Raw genomic sequence first — 19,114 nt, 5'->3', positions numbered from 1 at the left:
CCTTGCAGTGCTTGTGTTGGCCAGATAAATGATGCTGCACACAGAGCGATTAGTGGAGTAATGCAGGAGGTTCTCAGCCCATCAGGGAATCAACCGCTCTCAGAAGAAACCAGTAAGAAATGAGCTCAGTGCATTATGGTTTGGGGCTGCCTTTCCAGAGCATCACGTGCAGACCCCTTTGCCAAGTATCGGCTGGACATTAAACTCAACAATCAGGGCAGGGATGTGCTGGACTCAGCAGCAGTGAGGCCCCTTGGAAGTACCAGGGTGCAGGCACAGACTGACCGGGTGGATCCTCTCCCAAAAGTGGTACCAGACTATGTAAGCAACAGTCTGCTGCAAGGTGGCGGGTTGCCAACCTGGCTCTGTCTCATCGAATGGGGCTGTCTCTCTGATCTGGCATAGAAAATCCTAAATCCCCACATTTTTCACTCTCAGACGCTGCCCTAGTTTAAAAATGTCAGCTCCTGGCTTTCTTTGTAATATTTTAAATATAGCATCCTTTATGTTTTTGATGTATGCACCATATGTTTTGGAAACTGCAACAAAATCCATTGGGCTCATGGGTGGAGGTTAAAGGGAAAAAGCATTTCCATACGGGAAGCTGCAAATACAAAACACAGCAGCAAACAGAAAATCCCTCCACGCATCAGCCAGAAATAAGCTCCTTTCTGTCCCGGCTGTCTCCGGCGCGTTCGTGTGCGTGCGAGGAACGAGCTTGAATGTTTCCATTGTGTCGGCTCCTGTCCTGGACACCCTGGCACTGACTCCACAGCCCCCTCCAAGGCCCGGCAGGAGATGCCACCGTGTCGGAGCCCATCTGACAGCTCCTTTGCCCTTTCCCTTCCTCAGAAAGCCCCTTTGCTGCTTTCTGTTTGGGGTTTTTTGGGTGGTTTTTTTTTCAGCTGGGATGAGTCCCTCCTGCTAAAGCTCACCCAGGCTACTGCCTCCCTGACTGGTGGCAGTGGGTGGGCTTTGGCAGCGAGGGGAGAGTCCCCTGGGCTCCCAGCACTCCCACACAGCCCGGACTGTCTCCCAGCACTAAACACAGACTCTATTTAGCAGGAAATCTGGCCTCAGCAAAACGATGAGCTCAGGATTTTCATCTTTTGGCCACGACCTCAAGTTTAGACTCTTCTGCTACACACATCTGGCACCCCTCAACACTAGGACTCAAGAGTATCCCTTGCATGGACCCCCCAAACCTGTCCAGCCCAGTTAGAGCTGAAAATAGCATTGTGTGGGCTGGGGCTGGGTCCAGCCCACAGTCAAGGTCGCTCCTCCTGTGTTCTCATAGGCTGAGGCTGCTGGGTGAGCTGTTTGGCTGTGTCTCACCCACTTGTCACGCCTCATGAATAAAATCCGGGGGAGGAGATGGGCTTTGGCCGGTGCCTGGCTGCCAAGTGAGCTGTCTCCCTCGAGACCACCCTGCCAGGTCCTCTCCCTAGGTGGGCAGGAGAGAAGCTGGGGTGGCCAAGGGCAGCAGTAGAACTGCTGGGACTCATGGGTGGCCCAGAGTTCCTACTGGGAGTGGCAGCTCAAGTTTGGTCCCACGCTCAGAGGATGGGTGGGATACAGTGGCTGTGTGTACTGAGGCAGGGGGATGTCATAAAATCATGGAATGATTTGGGTTGGAAGGGACCTTAAAAATCATCTAGTTCCAACTCCCTGCCATGGGCAGGGACACCTTCCACTAGACCAGGTTGCTCAAAACCCTGTCCAACCTGGCCACTGGGTGACCTCAATGGAGGAGGGGACATGGGGAAGCCTTTCATATTTGCTCTTGCTCTGCAGCACTGAAGATTTGGGGCTGGGACTGTGTCACCCCACTGGACATGTGTGCCCTGGTTATGGCAGGGTCTAGCAGCATGGACAGAGGGAAGCTGCTACCTAGGGCTTGGCTGAAAACTGCAGTGTGGTGTCCTCCAGAGTGTGTCCTCAGGTGGTCCTGCTCCACCTGGGATTCACAGAGGGCTGCCAAGTGCAGCCATTCGTCTCTGTGACTGCTCAGGTGGATTTGTGCTCACCCAGATCCCTCTCCTGGGGTGGGATATCTCTATTCCCACCTCAGCCCTGCTTTGAGACACAGGCAGAGCTGAAGCCCATGGATGTGCAACGTGCCTGTGTACATCATCCGCCTCACACCCCCTCGCTTGTACACTGTTTGTTGCATCTATAACAGCTCAGGCAAGACTTTTTAAGCTGAACCAGATGTAAGGATGAAATCCTATCTTCAGCCTCTCAGCAGGGTTTTCTCCTCACCCGCCTCAAATAAACCTTTTTGCAGCCCAAAATGCTGAGCTCAGAGAGTGCTGCACATCTGCTGGGCAGCAGCAGCCAGTAGGAGCAGTGGCAAATGCTGGCAGTGGGAGCAGCCCTGGCACAGTGCCCGGCTGCACACGGCAGGCTTGGGATACCTCTGGCTGCAGGTTGGGGTTGGGATGTTCCAGGGGGATGCATGTGGGGGCGAGAGGGCAGGAGTGTGTTTTTGGGCTCTCGCTGTGTTCCTGGCCACGCTGTCCTTGGCTTTGTGTGTAAAAGGCTGGGTTTTGTGCAGTGCCACAGGAGCCCAGTCTGTTCTCTCCTGGCAGGTGCTGTGAGGGCTCTGGACCTGAAGGGCTGTGACCCCCCCGTGCCCAGTGCAGGGCTGGGATAAACAGCACGTGGCTGGGGGTTCTTGGCAGCTCCCTGCTGGGTCCTGCATCTCTGTGTCACTCTGGGCTTTGCCCCTGCTGCTTATTGTTTCATCAGACTTCCTAATTTGCAGCTGACCCTTTGAATCAAGAGGCAGCCCTTCAAGAGGGACCTGTTCTGGCTTCCTGGGCCCAGATCCAGCATCTCAGCAGTCTCCTGAGTGCTGAGCTGATGTGCTTATATGCAGGTATCTGCTTGGGGTGTACTAGTGTGTGTGTCTTCCACCATGGTGCGGCATCTCCATCATCTCCTGCTGGGATGAGGGAGAGAGAGAAGGACTCTGGGCAGTGCATGTGCTGTGGATTTGTCCCCTGGGGACACTGGTTTGCTGTCTGCATCCTCCATCTCTCCTTCAGCTTTCACACACATGCCTCTCACTCCCTCTCCCCCATGGTTTCACTGTTCCATTTTTCTTGAAAGCAAATCAAATGGACAGCTGCCTGTGCTCTTGGGTGGCTCTGCACAGCTCCCCAGCTTGTGCTGTGCAGCCTGGTGTGCCACCACGGTGTCCACTCCCCAGCCTCACCACTGAGGCAGCTCCCCCATCACTGGGCTATTCTGGGACTCCTCTGTGAGCCTGACCTTGTGTCAGAGCAGGATGTGAGCAGCAGGGCTGGGACCAGCTGAAGTCCTAAAGCAGAGATTTCAAGAGGAAGAAGGAGAGTGGCCTCCTGACTTGCAGAGGTGCAGAGCATCCTTGTTCCAGCTTGGGAAAGTGGCACAGGGGGTTGCTCTCAGCTGTCCTGCTGGAGACACACTGGGGCAGGACCTGGCACCAGCCCTCTGGCACCTGAGGTCTGTCATGCCATCCCCTTCTGTTTGGCATAGCTCTCTGCTCTGGGCTCACTGTGGCTCCTGCCCTGGGCAGCCATGCATTTCAGCAATTATTAATTAAAATGCAATCTATCCTTTCTCTTCCTCTCCCCAAGACACCAAGAACTACTAAAATATTCTCAGGGATAATAGGGAGGGGAATTAAATAGTTGCTCTGAAATTTGAGCTGTGCCTTTTGGAGATTTACTGCTGTTCCTAGAGCCTGTGATTCCCTGTCGAGCACTACATCTCCAGCCCCACACTCAGTGGAAATACCACACCTGCTGGGAAGCCTGGGCTCTCCAGGTAGGATATGCAAGCAGCTGTGGCATGTTCAGTCTATGTACCCTATGGATAGGGTACACCAGGTGCTGGGGGCTCTCTTTTCCACAAGCTTTCAGAGGGGCTGAACCCCTCATCCCTCCGTGGTTGTCTGCAGCACTTGGTGTGTTTGGGATGCAGCCTGGGATCCCAGGAAGACAGGCACTCTGGATGTGTGTTAGGATATTGTGTTAGGATGAGGATGTGTGTGTCATATAAGGAGTGGCTGAGGGAGCTGGAAGGGCTCATCCTGGAGAAAAGGAGACTGAGAGGAGACTTTTTCACTCTCTACAACCACCTGAATGGAGGTTATAGACAGGTGGGTGTTGGCCTCTTCTCCCAGGGAACAAGGGACAGGACAAGAGGAAATGGCCTGAAGCTCTGCTAGGGCCATCAGGTTGGACATCAGGAAGAATTTCTTCACAGAAGGGGTTGTCAGGCATTGGAGGGGGCTGCCCAGGAAGGTGGTGGAGTCACCATCCCTGAAGTTGTCCAAGAAACAACTGGACATGGCACTCAGTGCTGTGTCTAGTTGACAAGCTGGTGACCAGTCACAGGTTGGACTCGATGATCTCAGAGGTCTTTTCCAACATAAAGGATTCTGTAAATATGGAGAGCAGATCCTGGTGCAAGCACTGTGTCAGGAGCAGAGGGAGGAGCAGTCACGATTTTAGCTGCAGCACTGAGTGCTGTGCCCAGTAGGGTGACCATGGGAGGAGCAGCCCCAGCCCCTCTCCTGCCTGCAGGGAACACAGCTGGATCACAGCCTTCCTTCCCTCTCATCACCCAGTTCTTTCATGCTTCCTGCAAATGCTGCTGGGAGGACAAACATGTACAAGGTGGGGAGCAACTGGCCCAGCACAGCAGAGCTGAGCATCCCATAGACCCTTCTCGGAGGGGATCAAATGGGAGGAATTGCCTGGTGCTGTCTGTTAGTTGTTGCAAAAAATCCCCAAATCCCAGTTCCATCCTGGCCAAGGGGCAGCTTGGGCCTGGCATGGGAAGGCAGGCAGCAGCCTCCCTTGGGGGTCCCAGTTGCACCCAGTCTGGGGGTCTGTGGAGCCCAGAGCTCTGCTGGAAGGGGCTTCCATGATGCCTGCAGACAGGCCAGTGTGAGCACCAGGCATCCTGGCTGCAATTGCAGTTCAAGGAGATCTCGTTGCCATGACAAGCTGTACAAGTGTTATGTGGAAAAAAAGATCCCAGCAGCACTTGTTGGAGATGGGAGAAAAGCAGCTGGTGTGGAGGGCACATGTCATGCCATGGGGGCCGTGCACTGATGTGGCTGCAAGCACAGCTATTCAAACACACACCTGAACTTCTTATCTTCCAGTGTTATACCTGCAATGCCTCCTCCCTTGCTTCAGCCCCCTCCTGAGCTCTGCCCCCGAGCTCCCACATGGGGTGCACAGCCTCACTCCTGGCCCTTCGCCCTCCTCCAGTCTCCATGCAGCCATCCTGGCAGGGTCCTTTCAGGAAAGGGAAGGTGTTAGTTCTCCCAGGCAAATAGTGACAGGACAAGAGGAAATGGCCTGAAGCTCTGCCAGGGCAGGTTCAGGTTGGACATCAGGAGGGATTTCTTCACAGAAAGTGTTGTCAGGAATTGGAAGGGGCTGCCCCGGGAGTTGGTGGAGCCACTGTCCCTGGATGTGTTCAGGGAAAGACTGGATGTGGCACTGAGTGCTGTGGTCTAGTTGACAAGGAGGTGATTGGTCATGGGTTGATGATCTTGGAGGTCTTTTCCAACCTGAATGATTCTGTGAAGGTCCCAGGTGATGCCACAGCACTTGCCAGGCAGGGGAGGCTTGTGCCATAAAGCCCTCCACTTCTTCATTTATTTAGTTTCTGCGACTGGTGAGTGACAATTTAGCTTTAAAGGATGGTTCTGCAATAGGAGGTGAATGCTGGTGAAAACCCTGGTGCCTCTGAGCAGGCACTGCTGGTGGGATGAGAGCAGGGATAACAAGGGATGCAACTCAGCTCTGGGCACCCTCCCATGGCACAGATCAGCGTGAGGCTGGGGATGCTGTTGAGCCTGTGGCAGGGCACTCACTCTCCTCCTTTGCCTGGTGAGTGGCAAAAGGACCTCTTTCCCTAGAGGAATGCTCTGGGTGTGAGTGTTGCTGCAGCCCTGAGCATGAGGATGCCATGTGTGGGCTGGTTCCTGTGGTGGCCACTGCCGAGGAGGGTGGTTGGGAATTGTTGGGACACAGTGTGCTTCCTGAGTCACCGGCTCTGGGCAGCCCAGGGCGTAGCTGTCAGGCTGGGGAAGCTCGTGAACTCTACACAAGGTTTTCTGTTGTCAGGCTGCTCTGCACTGAGCTTGTCAAATTTCCCTGCAGCTCCAAGAACTAGAAGAGCAACTTTTTCCTCTTTTTGTTGAGAATCTGGAAAAAATCACAGCTGCAGCAGTCAGTACTTTGAGCAAACCAGGCAGATCCCAGGGCCCCTTTCTCAGGACAGGCCATGGTGCTGCTGGAATTGGGATTGGGGGTTCCAGAGGGCTTGCAGGTTCCTGCAGGGGAGGAGGTGAAACCTGGTGCAGCCTCAGTCAGCAGTGGGGTCTTTGGGTTTCCCTGGCACGTTCTAGCCCTGACTGTGCTGCCCGTGCTGGGAAGTAAACATCCTGCAGGCAGGCACAGGCAGCTGCCTGTGGCCAGGTCAGCCTGAGGAGACAATCAGTGCTTCCTCCATGCTCACATTTGGAGGATAATTTCCATGAACGCAGCCAGAAATGAATTCTGCTGTGCAGACAGGGCCCTCACTATTCACTGCTCCATCTTTTTTCCTTTTTCCTTCTATCCTCTTTATTTTTCTCCTTCTGTGTTTCTATTTACCCTTCTCCTTTGTCTCTTCCAACTGTGTTTTTGACCTCCCTCCTCGCTGTTTTTGCAGTGGTAGCAGTGTGGCCCCCTGCAAAGCAGCTCCCACCCTGGTACATTGTCCTGCCATGCCCATGTACAAAGCTTTGGCTTCCCTTTGGGCACCTTCCCATGTCACTGGCCAGCCACAGAGTCTGTGCAACAGTGACAGTTGCCTCGTCCCAGTTCCAGTTGGACATGAGCTCTGGGGAATGCCCCAGCACTGGTTATTTTGCTTCCAGAGCAGTGCTGGGAGCTTGGGTAGCAGAGCAGAGAAGCTGGTTCTGCTCACTCTGCTGCTCTGCCTGGGCAGCACTGCCCATGTGGTGCAGAGCACAGTGCTGCCAGCTTTTGGGGCCATGCCCACCTCCACATCCCCATCCTTCCTACCCACTGTCCTGACAAGTCAGGGAGTGAGCCTGTGAGCATCCTGAGGTCCAAATCTGCAAGTGTGCCCAAGAGTTGGGGGCTAGAGTGGGATCGGAGCAAACATCTGAGCTCCTCAGAAGTCTGTGGCAGGGGTTTTGCCCAGCTGATGGCCCTCCCAGAAGAGGAAGTGGGCCAGCTCTGGCACATGGGATGCAGTGAGGGTACTGTGGGATGGGAATGCAGGGCTGGCACTGCTGCCCTGCATCCTTGACCTACCTCTGCAAAGGAAGGACTTGCACAGAGCTTAGCTGCCTTTGTCCCCTGTGATATCCAGCCACACTCATTCAGGTCCTCCGTGCAACACCCAGCTAAAGAGAGTTCCCTCCCTCATATGATGCTGGTACTGGCCCAGCATTCCCATCCCAGCCTTGTCCTGCTGCTGGCAGCCCTGTGCCCTTGCCTGTGCTGGCATCTGCCTCTCCAGCTCACTGGTGGCGTCCTCGCAGCACCCACAGTTTGTTTGTGTCCTGTGTCATGCCAAGGAAGATGCACAGTGCAGGAGTGACAGCGGTGGAGGGGGGGCAAGGGGACAGCGTGAGGCAGGTGGGAGCAATAATTGGTCATGATCTAATTAGGGAAGCCTAGGGCTGGATTAGGAGCTGCGACACGCTGGAGGTTTTTAGCCATAAGCCGCAGATGGCTTTGCCTGTGAGCCAGGAGAGGAGAGGAGAGGCTGGCGTGGACTTGACGGGGGTTTGTAATCCCGCCTGCACGACACTCTGAGCTGACTAACAGAGCTGTTTTCTGATGGCTTGGAAATATCTCAGTGCCTGCTCTGCGTGAGGTCCCCACTGCTCCCAGCCCATGCTCCCTGCACTGCCCCACTCCCTGCCAGTGCCTGTCCCAGCCCACTCCTGTGCCACACACGTGGGAACAGCAATGGGTGCAATGTAAACGTTCAGAGCAGCAGCTGGAGCTGCTCCAGGCTCAAACTATCCCACAGCAGATCCATGGTACCTGTCCTCAACCCGTGCCTTTATTGGAAGAACTTGGCCTGCTTAAAAATGTAAATATTAAGTATGGAGCCATGCGATGCTTCTGGATTTTACTTAAGGGAAGGATCAGAAGAGAAAATATTTTGTGCAAAGGTAAATATATCATTCTCTCCTTGATCAAAATGACTTTTATCTGTGGAAGCTCAATGGGAAGCGTTTGCCTGAGCACCGAGATGGCCATGCAGATGTCACAGCAGGTGTCAGATTCACCACCAGAGCTGAGCATCCCAACTGCTGGACTCTTCACTTATTCCAGGCTGATCCTTCAACTGAGCCCCTTACCCAGCTCTCAACTATTCCCCACCATCACCTTCTCAGCAGGGAGCTGGGGTGGACAAGCAGCCACGATGGTTGGAGCAGACACATTTCCACATGCCAGGGTCAAGGGCAGCCCCCCAGGACCCAGGCTGAGGCTCTACCCATGCCTGCCTGAAGGACCAGCATCATTTGGCTCCAAGCCTGTCTTTCTCTTCCTCCCAAGGCATTTTTATGGCTGTGGCCAACCTCTCTGGCCGCTGCAGGACAGCAGGCAGGAGCCCTCAGCCCCGCTGCTGATGAGAAACCCATATCCCGTGGCTGCTGGAGGTCCCGCCCTTCCTCCCTGGCCACCCCTGGGACGAAGCATAGCTCCTGCCTGGAGGGGAAATCCTCCCCCTCGCCCCCACCTCCCGTGGGGCTTGGAGCCAGCCAGGTCACCCTCAATCCCTGCTGCAGCAAGAGGATTTGAGGTGCAGGCTCCCAGAGTGCCACCTTTTTGTTCTCATATCCCAGCGGAGGTTTCTTTTACAGCCCCCTCGCTCTCTGCCCCCAGCCCAGCACGCTGTGTCCCATCACCGGTGCTTCACCCCAGCCTCTCCCTCAGCCTCCAGTGCTTCCAGCAAAATTCCTTTCTGACCAGTCATTGCCGCCCCTCAGCCTTGACGCCTGTGGGACTGGTGTGCTGGCAGGGCTGGGCTTCCTCTTCCTGAGCCGCCCCAGCCCCCCCACACTCCCGACCCCCTCCTCGCCTTCACCCAGTGCCATGGCATTGGCCCTTTCCTGGGGGCACGAGGGCACAGGGCCTGCCAGCTGTGCCCACCCCAGGGTTCAGGCACCCAGTAGGGGTGCCCAGCTTCCCTCACCCTCCCCGGGGCAGCCGCATCCCACGCGCAGCCTGTGCCACGGTGGTCCCACCACCCCCAGTGGGTTTCTGTGAGAGGATGATTTACAGCCCCAGTTTGGGCAGGGAGCGTGCAGAGGATGACTGTGGGGAATCGCTCACTGCAAGGCAGCTGGGAGGAGTGGGAAGCAGCAGGGACGAGTGGGAGGCAGTGGCTTCTGGAAGGGAGCTCAGCCCCGTGGAGGTGTGAGGACTCCTGCCAACATCATCTGCCTAGCAGCACTGCTGCTGCTGCTCCCCCTCCCCTCCCAGCATCCATCCCAACTCAGGTCTCACATCCAGCATTTCTGGAGCTGGACCCCATGCTGACACCCACATCTTCCCTGCACACAGCCAGCACCCACTCATTCACCCCTCGCTGCATGTGCCAATGCTCAGCCCCAGCATCACCCCCTGGCACCCACAGTTCCCCTCAGTTTCCCACAGTGGCACTGCCTCTCCTTATTAATTTCAGGATGAATGCTTTGCTTTTCCACAGTCCCCTTCACCTGTGGCTCTCCCAGCATTGTGCAGATATTAATTACTGATAATTAATTAAGTCAGGCATCTCCATTCCCCTGTGGAGATGCTGTCTCATAAACAGGCTGACAGCAAACACAGTGTCAGGGCAGGCAGAGCTGGGTGGGAGCTTCCAGTTCCTGTTGCTAATGGTCCAAACCCCACCTGCAGGAGCTTCTACCTGATAGACCTTCCTGGAGGGCTAATGGGCTGGGAGGGGGAGATAGGTGGGAAACCAGCACCACCTGGTTTGGTCTCAGCAAGGTAGGATGGATGGATCTTTTTTGCCTCTGGCTGTCTCTGTGCAGCTTCTGCTCCTGGATTGCTACTAGTTTGCTATGGCTGTGGGACATGGGAGGGGGGCCAAACTGCTGATGGAGCTTGTTTTGAGCCACCTTGTTATTTGCATTGGTTTTGAGCTGCAAACCCTCCTAGATAGATGGGAATTATCCTCTGTCAACCCTGAAGGGTTCAGAGTGTTCCAGAGGCAGCATAAGGGTTCAGCATTTCCCCATCCCACTGCTCCTTAGTGGAGGGCTGGGACTCTGTGCAGGAAGAGGACAGGAAGACAAACAAGGTTGTTGACCCTTCTGAAGTGAAGGAGGGGGATTGCCCAGGGATGCACAGCAGCAACTTGCAGTTTGCTCACTGCAGAGTGGCTTGGAGGATCCCTTGGGCAGGGTCCCTCTGCTCTCCTGGGTGACAGAGCTCCTCTGGGCAGCCATGGGTGTTGTTTGGGGGTCTCTCCCCTGCCCAGGTCACCCACTCCCTCACTTGTGTGAGGCTGCCGCTGCCTGACCCTGAGGCTGCACGGGGCACCAATCCCTGACCGGAGGTGCCACCTTAATCCGGATCAGTGGGAAATCTGTCGAGTGCCCACGCAGCCCCGTGGCAGCTCACTGCCACTCCTGGGGCTCTGCAGATCAAGAGCCAGCTGGGACATGGGCACAGCCCTGCAGGAGCCTGGCCCTGGGCAGCCTTTCTGTATGAGTGTCGAGCACAAATGCATTAACTGTTGGACGGAGCCAGCTCGCCCAGCAGCCGCTCCACAAGCAAAAGCAGGAGCAAACTGGGGTGAGATTAAGGCATTCCTTGGGCAGCTCCCACCCCCTTGCCCTGGCCACTGCATCTCAGCCTGCAAGGCCACTAATGCTACTTACATTATTACTGGATTATTTGGATGTAATGAGCTTTGCCCCGCTCAGCTGTCCCTCTGCTCAGGGCTGTAGTGATGTGTAATACTTCCTGCGCGAGGCCACGAGGCGGGCAGCTGCCGGCTCGAAAACAAGCAGAGCCCCAACAACACAATGCGTTAATGTTCCCGGACAAAATTCCAGCATGGGCTGGAGGTTAATCACAAATCAGGGAGCTTTGGGTGTAGCGCTGAACAAAGCCAGGGGGCGGGAGGGAGATGGTTCCCTAAGCTGGGTCCTTCCCCGCCCCCATGGGCACAGGCAGGAGCGACCATATCGGTTCCATCTCTTTCTGTGGTGTAACTCAGCTATAACCGTCTCTTCCATCCTTGGCTCCTTTTCCTCTGCCTTCCTCCCATCAGACCTGCCGATGCAGGGGCTTGGCAATGTGTTGCTATGGACACCAGGAAGTTTTTCCCTAGAGACCAGAAGCCCGGAATAAGTGATGCCTGCATTTTCTGACATAGGTTATTATTTTTTTTGTTCACCTTTTTTTATTATCATGTTTGTTTAAATGTTGATTAATTCCCAGCTTTTCCTCCCACCTCTGTCATGCTTTTCTCACTGAGCTTTGTGGATTTCCGTGGCTGTGTCCAGGGCTTGGCTTCTGCTTCATTCTGGGCCAGGGCGTGAGCACTGGGTGTGTGGGAGGAAGTTTCAGTGCTGTAACTCTTGCTCTGCTGGAGACCCTCACAGAAAAGATCCCCCATTTATTCCCACCTCGGGAGATCCTGTTGGTCTCCCCAGGCTACTGCAGAGCTCACGGACACACACCACCACCAGCAGCTGCCACAGGAGGTCCTGGATTACTGTTCCCAGGGCTTGTGCCTCTTGGCAAAACATGCTTGTGAAAGCGTGGGTAGAGGTACCCTGCTCCCTTAATTGTTTTTGGGAGCTTAAAGTGATTAGGTTTAGACTAGTTAGTGTCTCTACTGGTCTGAGCTCCAGGCCTGACTCCCATTTCGTCACTTCTCTGTTGGCACTTGGTATCCTTTAGTGCCTGTATTGGTCTCTGAGAGCTCTTTGCCTGCAAAAGCACGATCAGGAGGGAAGTCCCAGCAGCTTTTGGAAAGCTGGAGCTTGAACTTTGCAGCAGGGCACTCACAGGAATGTACCTCAGCTTCCCTTGCAGCCCTCAGGTTGAGCTTGGTGAGGCAGCCTTTCCCCAGCAGCTCCACAGACCTGGGGATGAAGCAGTGGTCAGGGAGGGTCGGCCCATTTCCCAGAGGGAAGCAGTGGTGCATGTCTGCAGAGTGTATCTCTGGGCAGTTGGCATACAGAATGGGATTTTACTGTGAGACAGTCTCAATGTCATTTTGACTTCTCATTCTTTGCTTTTGAAGCCAATAATGGGCTGCTTCTGTTCCCTGTCACTTGATCTGCCCCTCAGTGACTGAGGAGCCTCTGATGAGTGATCTTCTCTGTCCTGCGCCCCTTATTCCCAGCTCTGGAGGGACTTCACAGACTGGCTTTCAATCAGCTGCTTCTCTTGTTCCTGGGAATGCAGTTCAGCACTGGGTCAGAAAATCTCTGGCCCATTGAAGTGCTGCCTTTTGCTGCTCAAGTTGCCCAAGTCGTGACTCCCTCTCGGAAATCTTACAGCAAATAGGCCCTGTGCTGCTTGGCCCCTGCCTGCAGGGGCTGGCATGGTGTCAGCCTGCCCAGACCTCCTGCACAGCCCAGGCACTTGCAGGTGAGGCAGGGAAAGCAGGAACTGCTCAGTACAATGTTTTCTGTGTGTGTTTGGGGGTTTTGTTGAGGCAGCAGAAAGATCCCCTGCTCCATATGGATCCTACCCTGGGTCATGGGGTGAGGCTGCTGAGCATCACCTTCATGGTGTTCTGCAGAGCTGCTGGAGGGGGATGAGGAGTGGAGGTGAGTCTCTGGACTCTCTGAAGCAGGAGAAAGATGGCTCTTGCCCACAGTTCTGTGGGAGCCACACCACCCTCCCCTGTGGCCCCCAGCTCAGCACAGAGCCTGCACGTGCCACGGTGCCACTCCGGAAGGAGCAGCAGGGCTGGGATGCTGCTCCTTGCTGAGGAGGTGAGAGTCCCACCAGGGCCAAACACTCAATTGCTGTGATGTTTGAAAGCTCCTTGAAAAATTACTTCTTCTTCCAGCTCCTAACCAAACAAATGGAAGCTCCAAAAAAACAGCAGTTCCTTCCCCTGCTGCTGCCAAATCGGTGCTCGCTGGGCTGTTTCTGAACGGGTCAGCAGCAAGCCAGGGCTGCCTGAGGGCTGAGCAGAGCAGTGGGTAGCTGGTCCCTGTGTTGTCCTTCTGCACCTGCTTAGGAGACAGGAGAGCATCTGGGGAGGCATGCTTGGCTTTGGGGCAATGCTGCAGGTGACCTGGCTGTCCATGAAGGGACAGGGAGCAGTGCTTGGGCACTTGCACTGCAGACCAGTGAGCCAGACATGGGACGTGGCTCTTTTGTGGGGCAGGGAAATCCCAAATCCAGACAGCGATGGGCACCCAGCTCAGAGTCGCTGGGTGCTGTCCTTTGCCTTTAGTGATGTCCTGATGTCCGGCAGGCGTGTCGCTGTCACCAGAGGGCTCTTTGGCAGCTGCCCAGCAGAGGTCAGTGCAGTGACACTCGGCTGTGTCCCAAATGCTAACAGACCCCTCCCCTCTCTTGTTTTCCCCTCCCTCTTTTCTGCCAGCAGTTCCCTATCAGCAAAACCCCTACACCCCTGGGAGCAGCTCCTCCGTGATCCAGTGCTACCGCTGTGGGGACACCTGCAAGGGCGAGGTGGTGCGTGTCCAGAGCAATCACTTCCACATCCGCTGCTTCACCTGCCAAGGTAGGTGGCCAGCTTGCCCCACAACCCCGGGTGCAGTTTGGAAAGCAAAATTCTGGGGACAGACTTACCTGGCCCTCTGAGATGTGGTCACATGCCCAGGGGTGGCAGCTTCCTGCAGGGGGTTAATGGCATGGCACAGGTGAGAGGTAACGGCACGGTGCCCCTGCCTGATGCCAGAGCCTATGAAGGGATGGCCGAGACCTGAGCAGTGTCACTACCCTTGAGCAGCCTCAATGCCAGCAGTGTGTGGGTACAAACGTGCCCATGGCCCGTCTGTGATGTGGCTGGGCCACCACCTCCTTCAGCTGCCTGCCCCCAAATCAGGAGGAGGAGGAGGGAGGTATTGCCAGCCTGGCTGAGAGGCAGTGAGGTGATACTCGGAGTGGCTCCTGATGGGGTTGGAGCTGGGTGACAGATCACTGCCACCCGCCCAGGAGACGTGACTGAGGTGTTGTGGGATGTCATGGGATGCAGCTGGGACTCGGTGGCCCTCAGGGCTGGCAGAAAGGGAGGAGAGAGGTTGTTTGAATCCTCCCTGAGCACCAGAGGAGAGCTGCAGAGCTGTAAAGCTAATGGTGCAGAGCTGTTGTGAAGGGCTCCTCAGCACCTTTATTAGAGCAGCTGCTCTCAGCCAGGCCAGTGGCTGCTTCTGTAGGCTGTAAAACATCCCATTTCAGGCCTTTTTAAAGGTCTCTGGTCTTCCATGCTCCCAACACTTTGTACTAAGCAGGACATAAATCCCCATCCCCTTGGCCATACTTTGCTGCTCTTTCCCAGAGAACAGCTGGTTTGGCTGCAGGGGACACTTCCCTGGACGGTCCTCACTCCTGCTGCAGCCCTGTCCCCTGTGGCATGGGCAGCCCTGGATCTCTGGGAGAGATGTGGGTCCCAGGCTGCCCTTGGGGCTGACCTACACCTGCAGGGCATGGTGCTGAGCATCCTGCCCTTACCCAGCTCAGACATGGAGGATCCAGCAGGAGCTGAGCATCCAGACAAAGAGCTCAGACAGCTGCCAGCTTCAAAGGACCTAGGAGCCAGCAGGGAGAGCCTGGCAGTGCTCACTGCCCGATTTCCAAGTGAAAGGGAATATATAATGAGAGGAAATCCTCCTGTCTCACCTTCCCTCACCTCCTGCCACCTCTGGCTGGCTGCTGCCAGCTCCCACAACTGCCTGTCCCTGCCATGTCCGCCGGAGCCTGGCATGGGAGTGCAGCCCTGGGATGTGCTGTGGGTCCCAAAGCAAACAGGGCATAAACCAGCTTCATTTTATCTTGCTGCTGCTTCCTAATGCTGTCCCAGAGCTGGTGACCTGTCCCTTGTTGCTGACAGGCTGTTTTGGAGAGCAGTGGGTGCTGGCCCTATGCCCCTCAGGTGGGTACTCACAGAACCAGGGAGCAGCTTGGCCAAGGGATGCTCCAAAGGAGAGGAGCTGCACCTCTGCCCCCATGGGCCCTGCAGCAGTGGGTCCAGCTGTCCCCTGCCACTCTGGAGAGGGTGGCTGCTGTGTGGGCTGGCCTGCAGGTGCAGGCAGGGTGGAAGGACAGGACAGAGAGGTGCTCAGGCCTGAAGGGTAAAACAGAGACCAAGATGGGCTGTGCCAGCAGGTACTCAATCGCTCTGTAGTCCCCCCTCCACCCCATCACCCTGCAGGACGGGTGATGGGCATTGTGCAAAGGCTCCAGGACCTGGTCCCTGTGCCAGGCCAGATGTGCCCTCCAGGGTCTGATGCTCTCGAGGTCTCTCTGGATGGAGAACTCGTGGGAGGGAAATGACACTGAGGCCAGGGCTGGCCACGTCTCCTTGGATTACTGTGATGGGCTGTGCACCACCCACGGTTCCCACAGCAGGGAAGGAAGCGAGGTTGGGCTGGACACCTATGGAAAAACAAGCACTGAGATCTCCAACCCCAGTGTGTCCCAGGACCTGTACCCATTAGGGCACAGCTTCATGTCCAGGCCAGGGAATGAGGATGGCTCATCACAGAGGCAGCCATGCCCCAGCGCATGGAGAAGACCTCTCCCTAGTTGTCCCTAGGGCATTCCCAACTCTTTGCTAGTCCTGTTCTCAGCTTCCTGACACAATGAGAATGTCAAAAGGAGGGGCTGAGCCTCAGCCAGGTGGGTCCAGGAGGGGATGCCACTGGCCCTGCCAAGCTGTTTGTTCGTGGTGTAGGGGGGGCTGCAGAGGTTCCCTCCCAGCCCTGGGATTTCCTCTGGGAGCACCCAGCCCTGCTGTCCAAGCAGTACCATCCTGCACCCCGCCACAGCCCAACACTGACATCTTGTGGTGCTGGGAGAAGGCCCCAGCCCTCTGGTGGGAAGGGAAACCCTCTGAGATACCTGCAGGAAGCTGCGTCCCCAGGGATGCCCTGGGACTGCTGCTGGAGAGGCAGCAGAAGTGGGCTCAGGGATCCTGGGCTGGACCTGCCCACTGTCCCCGTGACGGGTGCATGTCCTCCCTTCCAGTGTGCGGCTGCGACCTGGCACAGTCGGGCTTCTTCTTTAAGAACCAGGAGTACATCTGCACCCACGACTACCAGCAGCTCTACGGGACCCGCTGCGACAGCTGTGGGGACTTCATCACTGGAGAGGTCATCTCCGCCCTGGGGAGGACCTACCACCCCAAGTGCTTTGTCTGCAGCACCTGCAGGTGAGTGGAAATCATCACCAAGTATTCACGATCCCCTGGAGAAGCCTTGAGCAGCTCTTGGCTGTGCACCAGACAGAGGGGTCTTCGTCAGCCTGCAGCCCCTTGTGCCCCGTTCAGCATCACAGCAGGCACTTCCTCTGTGTTCTCTAAGTGGAAACCCTTGGGAGGCAATGAAATGGTTCCAGCCATTCCCTTTGCAGCCTGGAGACCTCCCTTGGTCCTCCCACCCCAGCACATGTGCACCCTCGCTGCCTCCTCTCGTAGCCCTTGCCTGGAGCCCCTCTGCTCCCTGGCAGAGGTCCTGAGGGTCCTGCTGGCCCCTGGGGTGGGAGCTCCCAGGCAGCCCCAAGCACTGCATGCAGGGGAATGAGCAGCTCACACCTCCCCCCCTCTCCTTGGCCACAGGAAGCCCTTCCCCATCGGAGACAAGGTCACATTCAGCGGGAAGGACTGCGTCTGCCAAAACTGCTCCCACTCTCTCATCAGCACCAAACCCATCAAGATCCATGGGCCGAGCCGTAAGTTGACTGCTCTCCTGTTACGTGATGGCTACAAGGAGCGGGACCTCATGCCTGTGGACGATGCTTGGGGAGGGTGACAAAACAGGCTTAGGGGCCACGGGTGTTCACAGAGGTTTCGGAGGAGGAGGAACAGGGTAGTCCTGTGGCTCCACCCAGGATTGCAGGTCACTGCTGGTTTCGGAAACTCCCTTGGCCTGTTTGTGACCTGGGCAGGTGCCGCCACCCTGGCGGGCGCTGTCTGAGGTCATGGAGAGGTTTTGGAGCTGAGTTTGCTCTGAGTCAGTTGCTTTGTGCTCAGCTGCACCAAGGTCTGTGTCCAAGTGCAGACCCTGGGACTACTCACCCGTGTGTCCTAGCACTGGCATTCCTTGCTGCCTCTACAAGTACTGAAAGGCTTTTTACATTCATCCCCTTGCTGTGATGAATCCCTGCTAAAACTCAGCTGCAGCAATGGACAAGCTCTTTTGGGTGGATTTGGCCTTGCTTTTGACCTCAGATTGGGATTATCTTCCCTTCATGCCATGCTTGGCAAACCCTGGAGATCAGTGCCTGAAGCAGAGTCCTGCAGCCAGGGCCAGAACCAGGACTGTGGTCACTCTGTCACCATGGCGGCACTGCTGGTGGCTGCGTGGGTTGACTTACATGTTGGTGCCCCTGGGAGCCCCCTCCTCAAGCTACCTCCCCCCAGTTCTCACCATGGCCTTGATGAAATTAAGAGATGTGGCAGGGTTCAAATGAGCCTCAGCCAGAGGACAAGGATTCCTCCACCTTCCTCCATCGCACCCTGAGCTGCCCAGAGCCAGGCTGTGCCTGACCCACAGCAGCCACTGTCTCCTGTAGCAGTGCCAGGGGAAGGCCAGCCACACGCTCTGCTTCTCGCCTTCCTCTCCCTTCCCATCCCATCCCCTTCCCACCAGTGCTCCTCCCTGCCGGGGTTACCTGAGGGCACCATGCTTTATTCATGGACAGCTGCAGGCAGATGTAGCCTGCCTATTGCATGTGTCACTCACAGCCCCAGTCGCCCTGGCAGTGCCACCCAGAAGGGTGGCAGGGGAGGTGTGTGGGCTGGAGCCCATGCTGGTGCACTCTGCAGGGATGGCATCCCTAGGAGGAGGATGTTGAGCCTCTCTCTGCAGCTCCAATCCTGTGAGCAACTCCAAACCAGAGAGAGGAAATGGATCCTGGTTCAGCTTGCTTTTTTCTAGGGGTCACAAATCCTCCTCCCTTAGCTTTGTCCAGTGGGTGGGGACTTGGCACAGAGTAGCTTGGGATGGGCTGAGTGGAACAGCCTGTCTGCTCCCACTGTGCAGTGCCATGGCAGGGAGGGGGTTAAGGAGAAATCCCATCCGGGCAGACCTGCTGCCCAGGGGGAAAAGAGGACAAGGAAGAGTCAAGGTCAGGCTCCGAGGCCCATGTGCTTCCTGCTCCCAGCCTTGATGGGAGCCAGGGGAAGCAGGGAAGGAAGGGAGTCTCGTAAATACTGCAGCGGGGCCGGACGTGGCTGCCGGAGAGCACAGCCCTTCCTCTGCTGCGCTCATTGCCGGACACTTCCCACTGCTCCTGCCTTGAGGCAGCCCTGGGGACCTGCCAGGACAGCATAGCCCCTGGCCCTGGCTCAAACTTGTCACCCAGCAGGGAGACCCAGCTCTGTGCTGTGGCAGGTGCGTGGCTGGGTGCCAGCAGTACCGCAGAGGTGCCAGCTCCAGCCTTCCTCCTGGTTCGTATGCTGGGAACAAGCAGAGGTGGTGTATTTCCATAAAGAAATGATCCCCAAGAGGCTAACCCTGGAGTGGTCTCAGGAGCTGGGTGTTTATAACAGCATCATCCCTAGTGAAGTCCTCTGGGGCAGAGTTTTCCTCTGGGTGTGAGGGGTGTGCCAGGTTGGATGACTAGGGTGCCTTGGTGTGGGCCAGCAGATTTGGGTGTTCCTGCTGTGTCCCACATTCCCCCCCTCTTCTGTGCCCCCAGACTGTGCTGGCTGTAAGGAGGAGATCAAGCAAGGCCAGTCCCTCCTGGCCCTGGAGAAGCAGTGGCACGTCAGCTGCTTCAAGTGCCAAACGTGTGGGATCATCCTCACTGGCGAGTACATCAGCAAGTGAGTGCCACCTTCCTGGCAGCACTGCCAGGCTCTGCCCCGAGGGGCTGGGGCTGCAGCAAGGGACTGTCCACTCACCCAC

General features: G+C 56.4%; 1 protein-coding gene across 9 annotated transcripts in view; it reads left to right on the top strand.

Moving 5' to 3' along the window:
- The window catches only part of ABLIM3 (actin binding LIM protein family member 3), a 53,314-nt gene that overhangs the window by 18,665 nt on the left and 15,535 nt on the right, over positions 1 to 19,114 (top strand). For 7 of the 9 annotated variants that reach the window (XM_017822987.1, XM_017822986.1, XM_017822985.1 and 4 more), the window contains exons 1-5: positions 11,331 to 11,430; positions 13,630 to 13,767; positions 16,233 to 16,416; positions 16,822 to 16,934; positions 18,906 to 19,032. In XM_017822987.1, the coding sequence (XP_017678476.1) occupies positions 11,409 to 11,430; positions 13,630 to 13,767; positions 16,233 to 16,416; positions 16,822 to 16,934; positions 18,906 to 19,032 (584 nt within the window). In that variant the 5' untranslated portion in view covers positions 11,331 to 11,408. Of the gene's footprint in view, positions 1 to 11,330; positions 11,431 to 13,626; positions 13,768 to 16,232; positions 16,417 to 16,821; positions 16,935 to 18,905; positions 19,033 to 19,114 lie in introns of those variants that run through there. The other 2 variants (XM_017822980.1, XM_017822979.1) reach the window with 2 other exon arrangements.

This window comes from Lepidothrix coronata, unplaced genomic scaffold, assembly GCF_001604755.1.
Source record: "Lepidothrix coronata isolate B3197 unplaced genomic scaffold, Lepidothrix_coronata-1.0 Scaffold100, whole genome shotgun sequence".
In the NCBI taxonomy this organism is placed as follows: domain Eukaryota; kingdom Metazoa; phylum Chordata; class Aves; order Passeriformes; family Pipridae; genus Lepidothrix; species Lepidothrix coronata.
The sequence above is the reverse complement of the archived record's forward strand: the minus strand, read 5'-3'. Positions and strand labels throughout refer to the sequence as shown.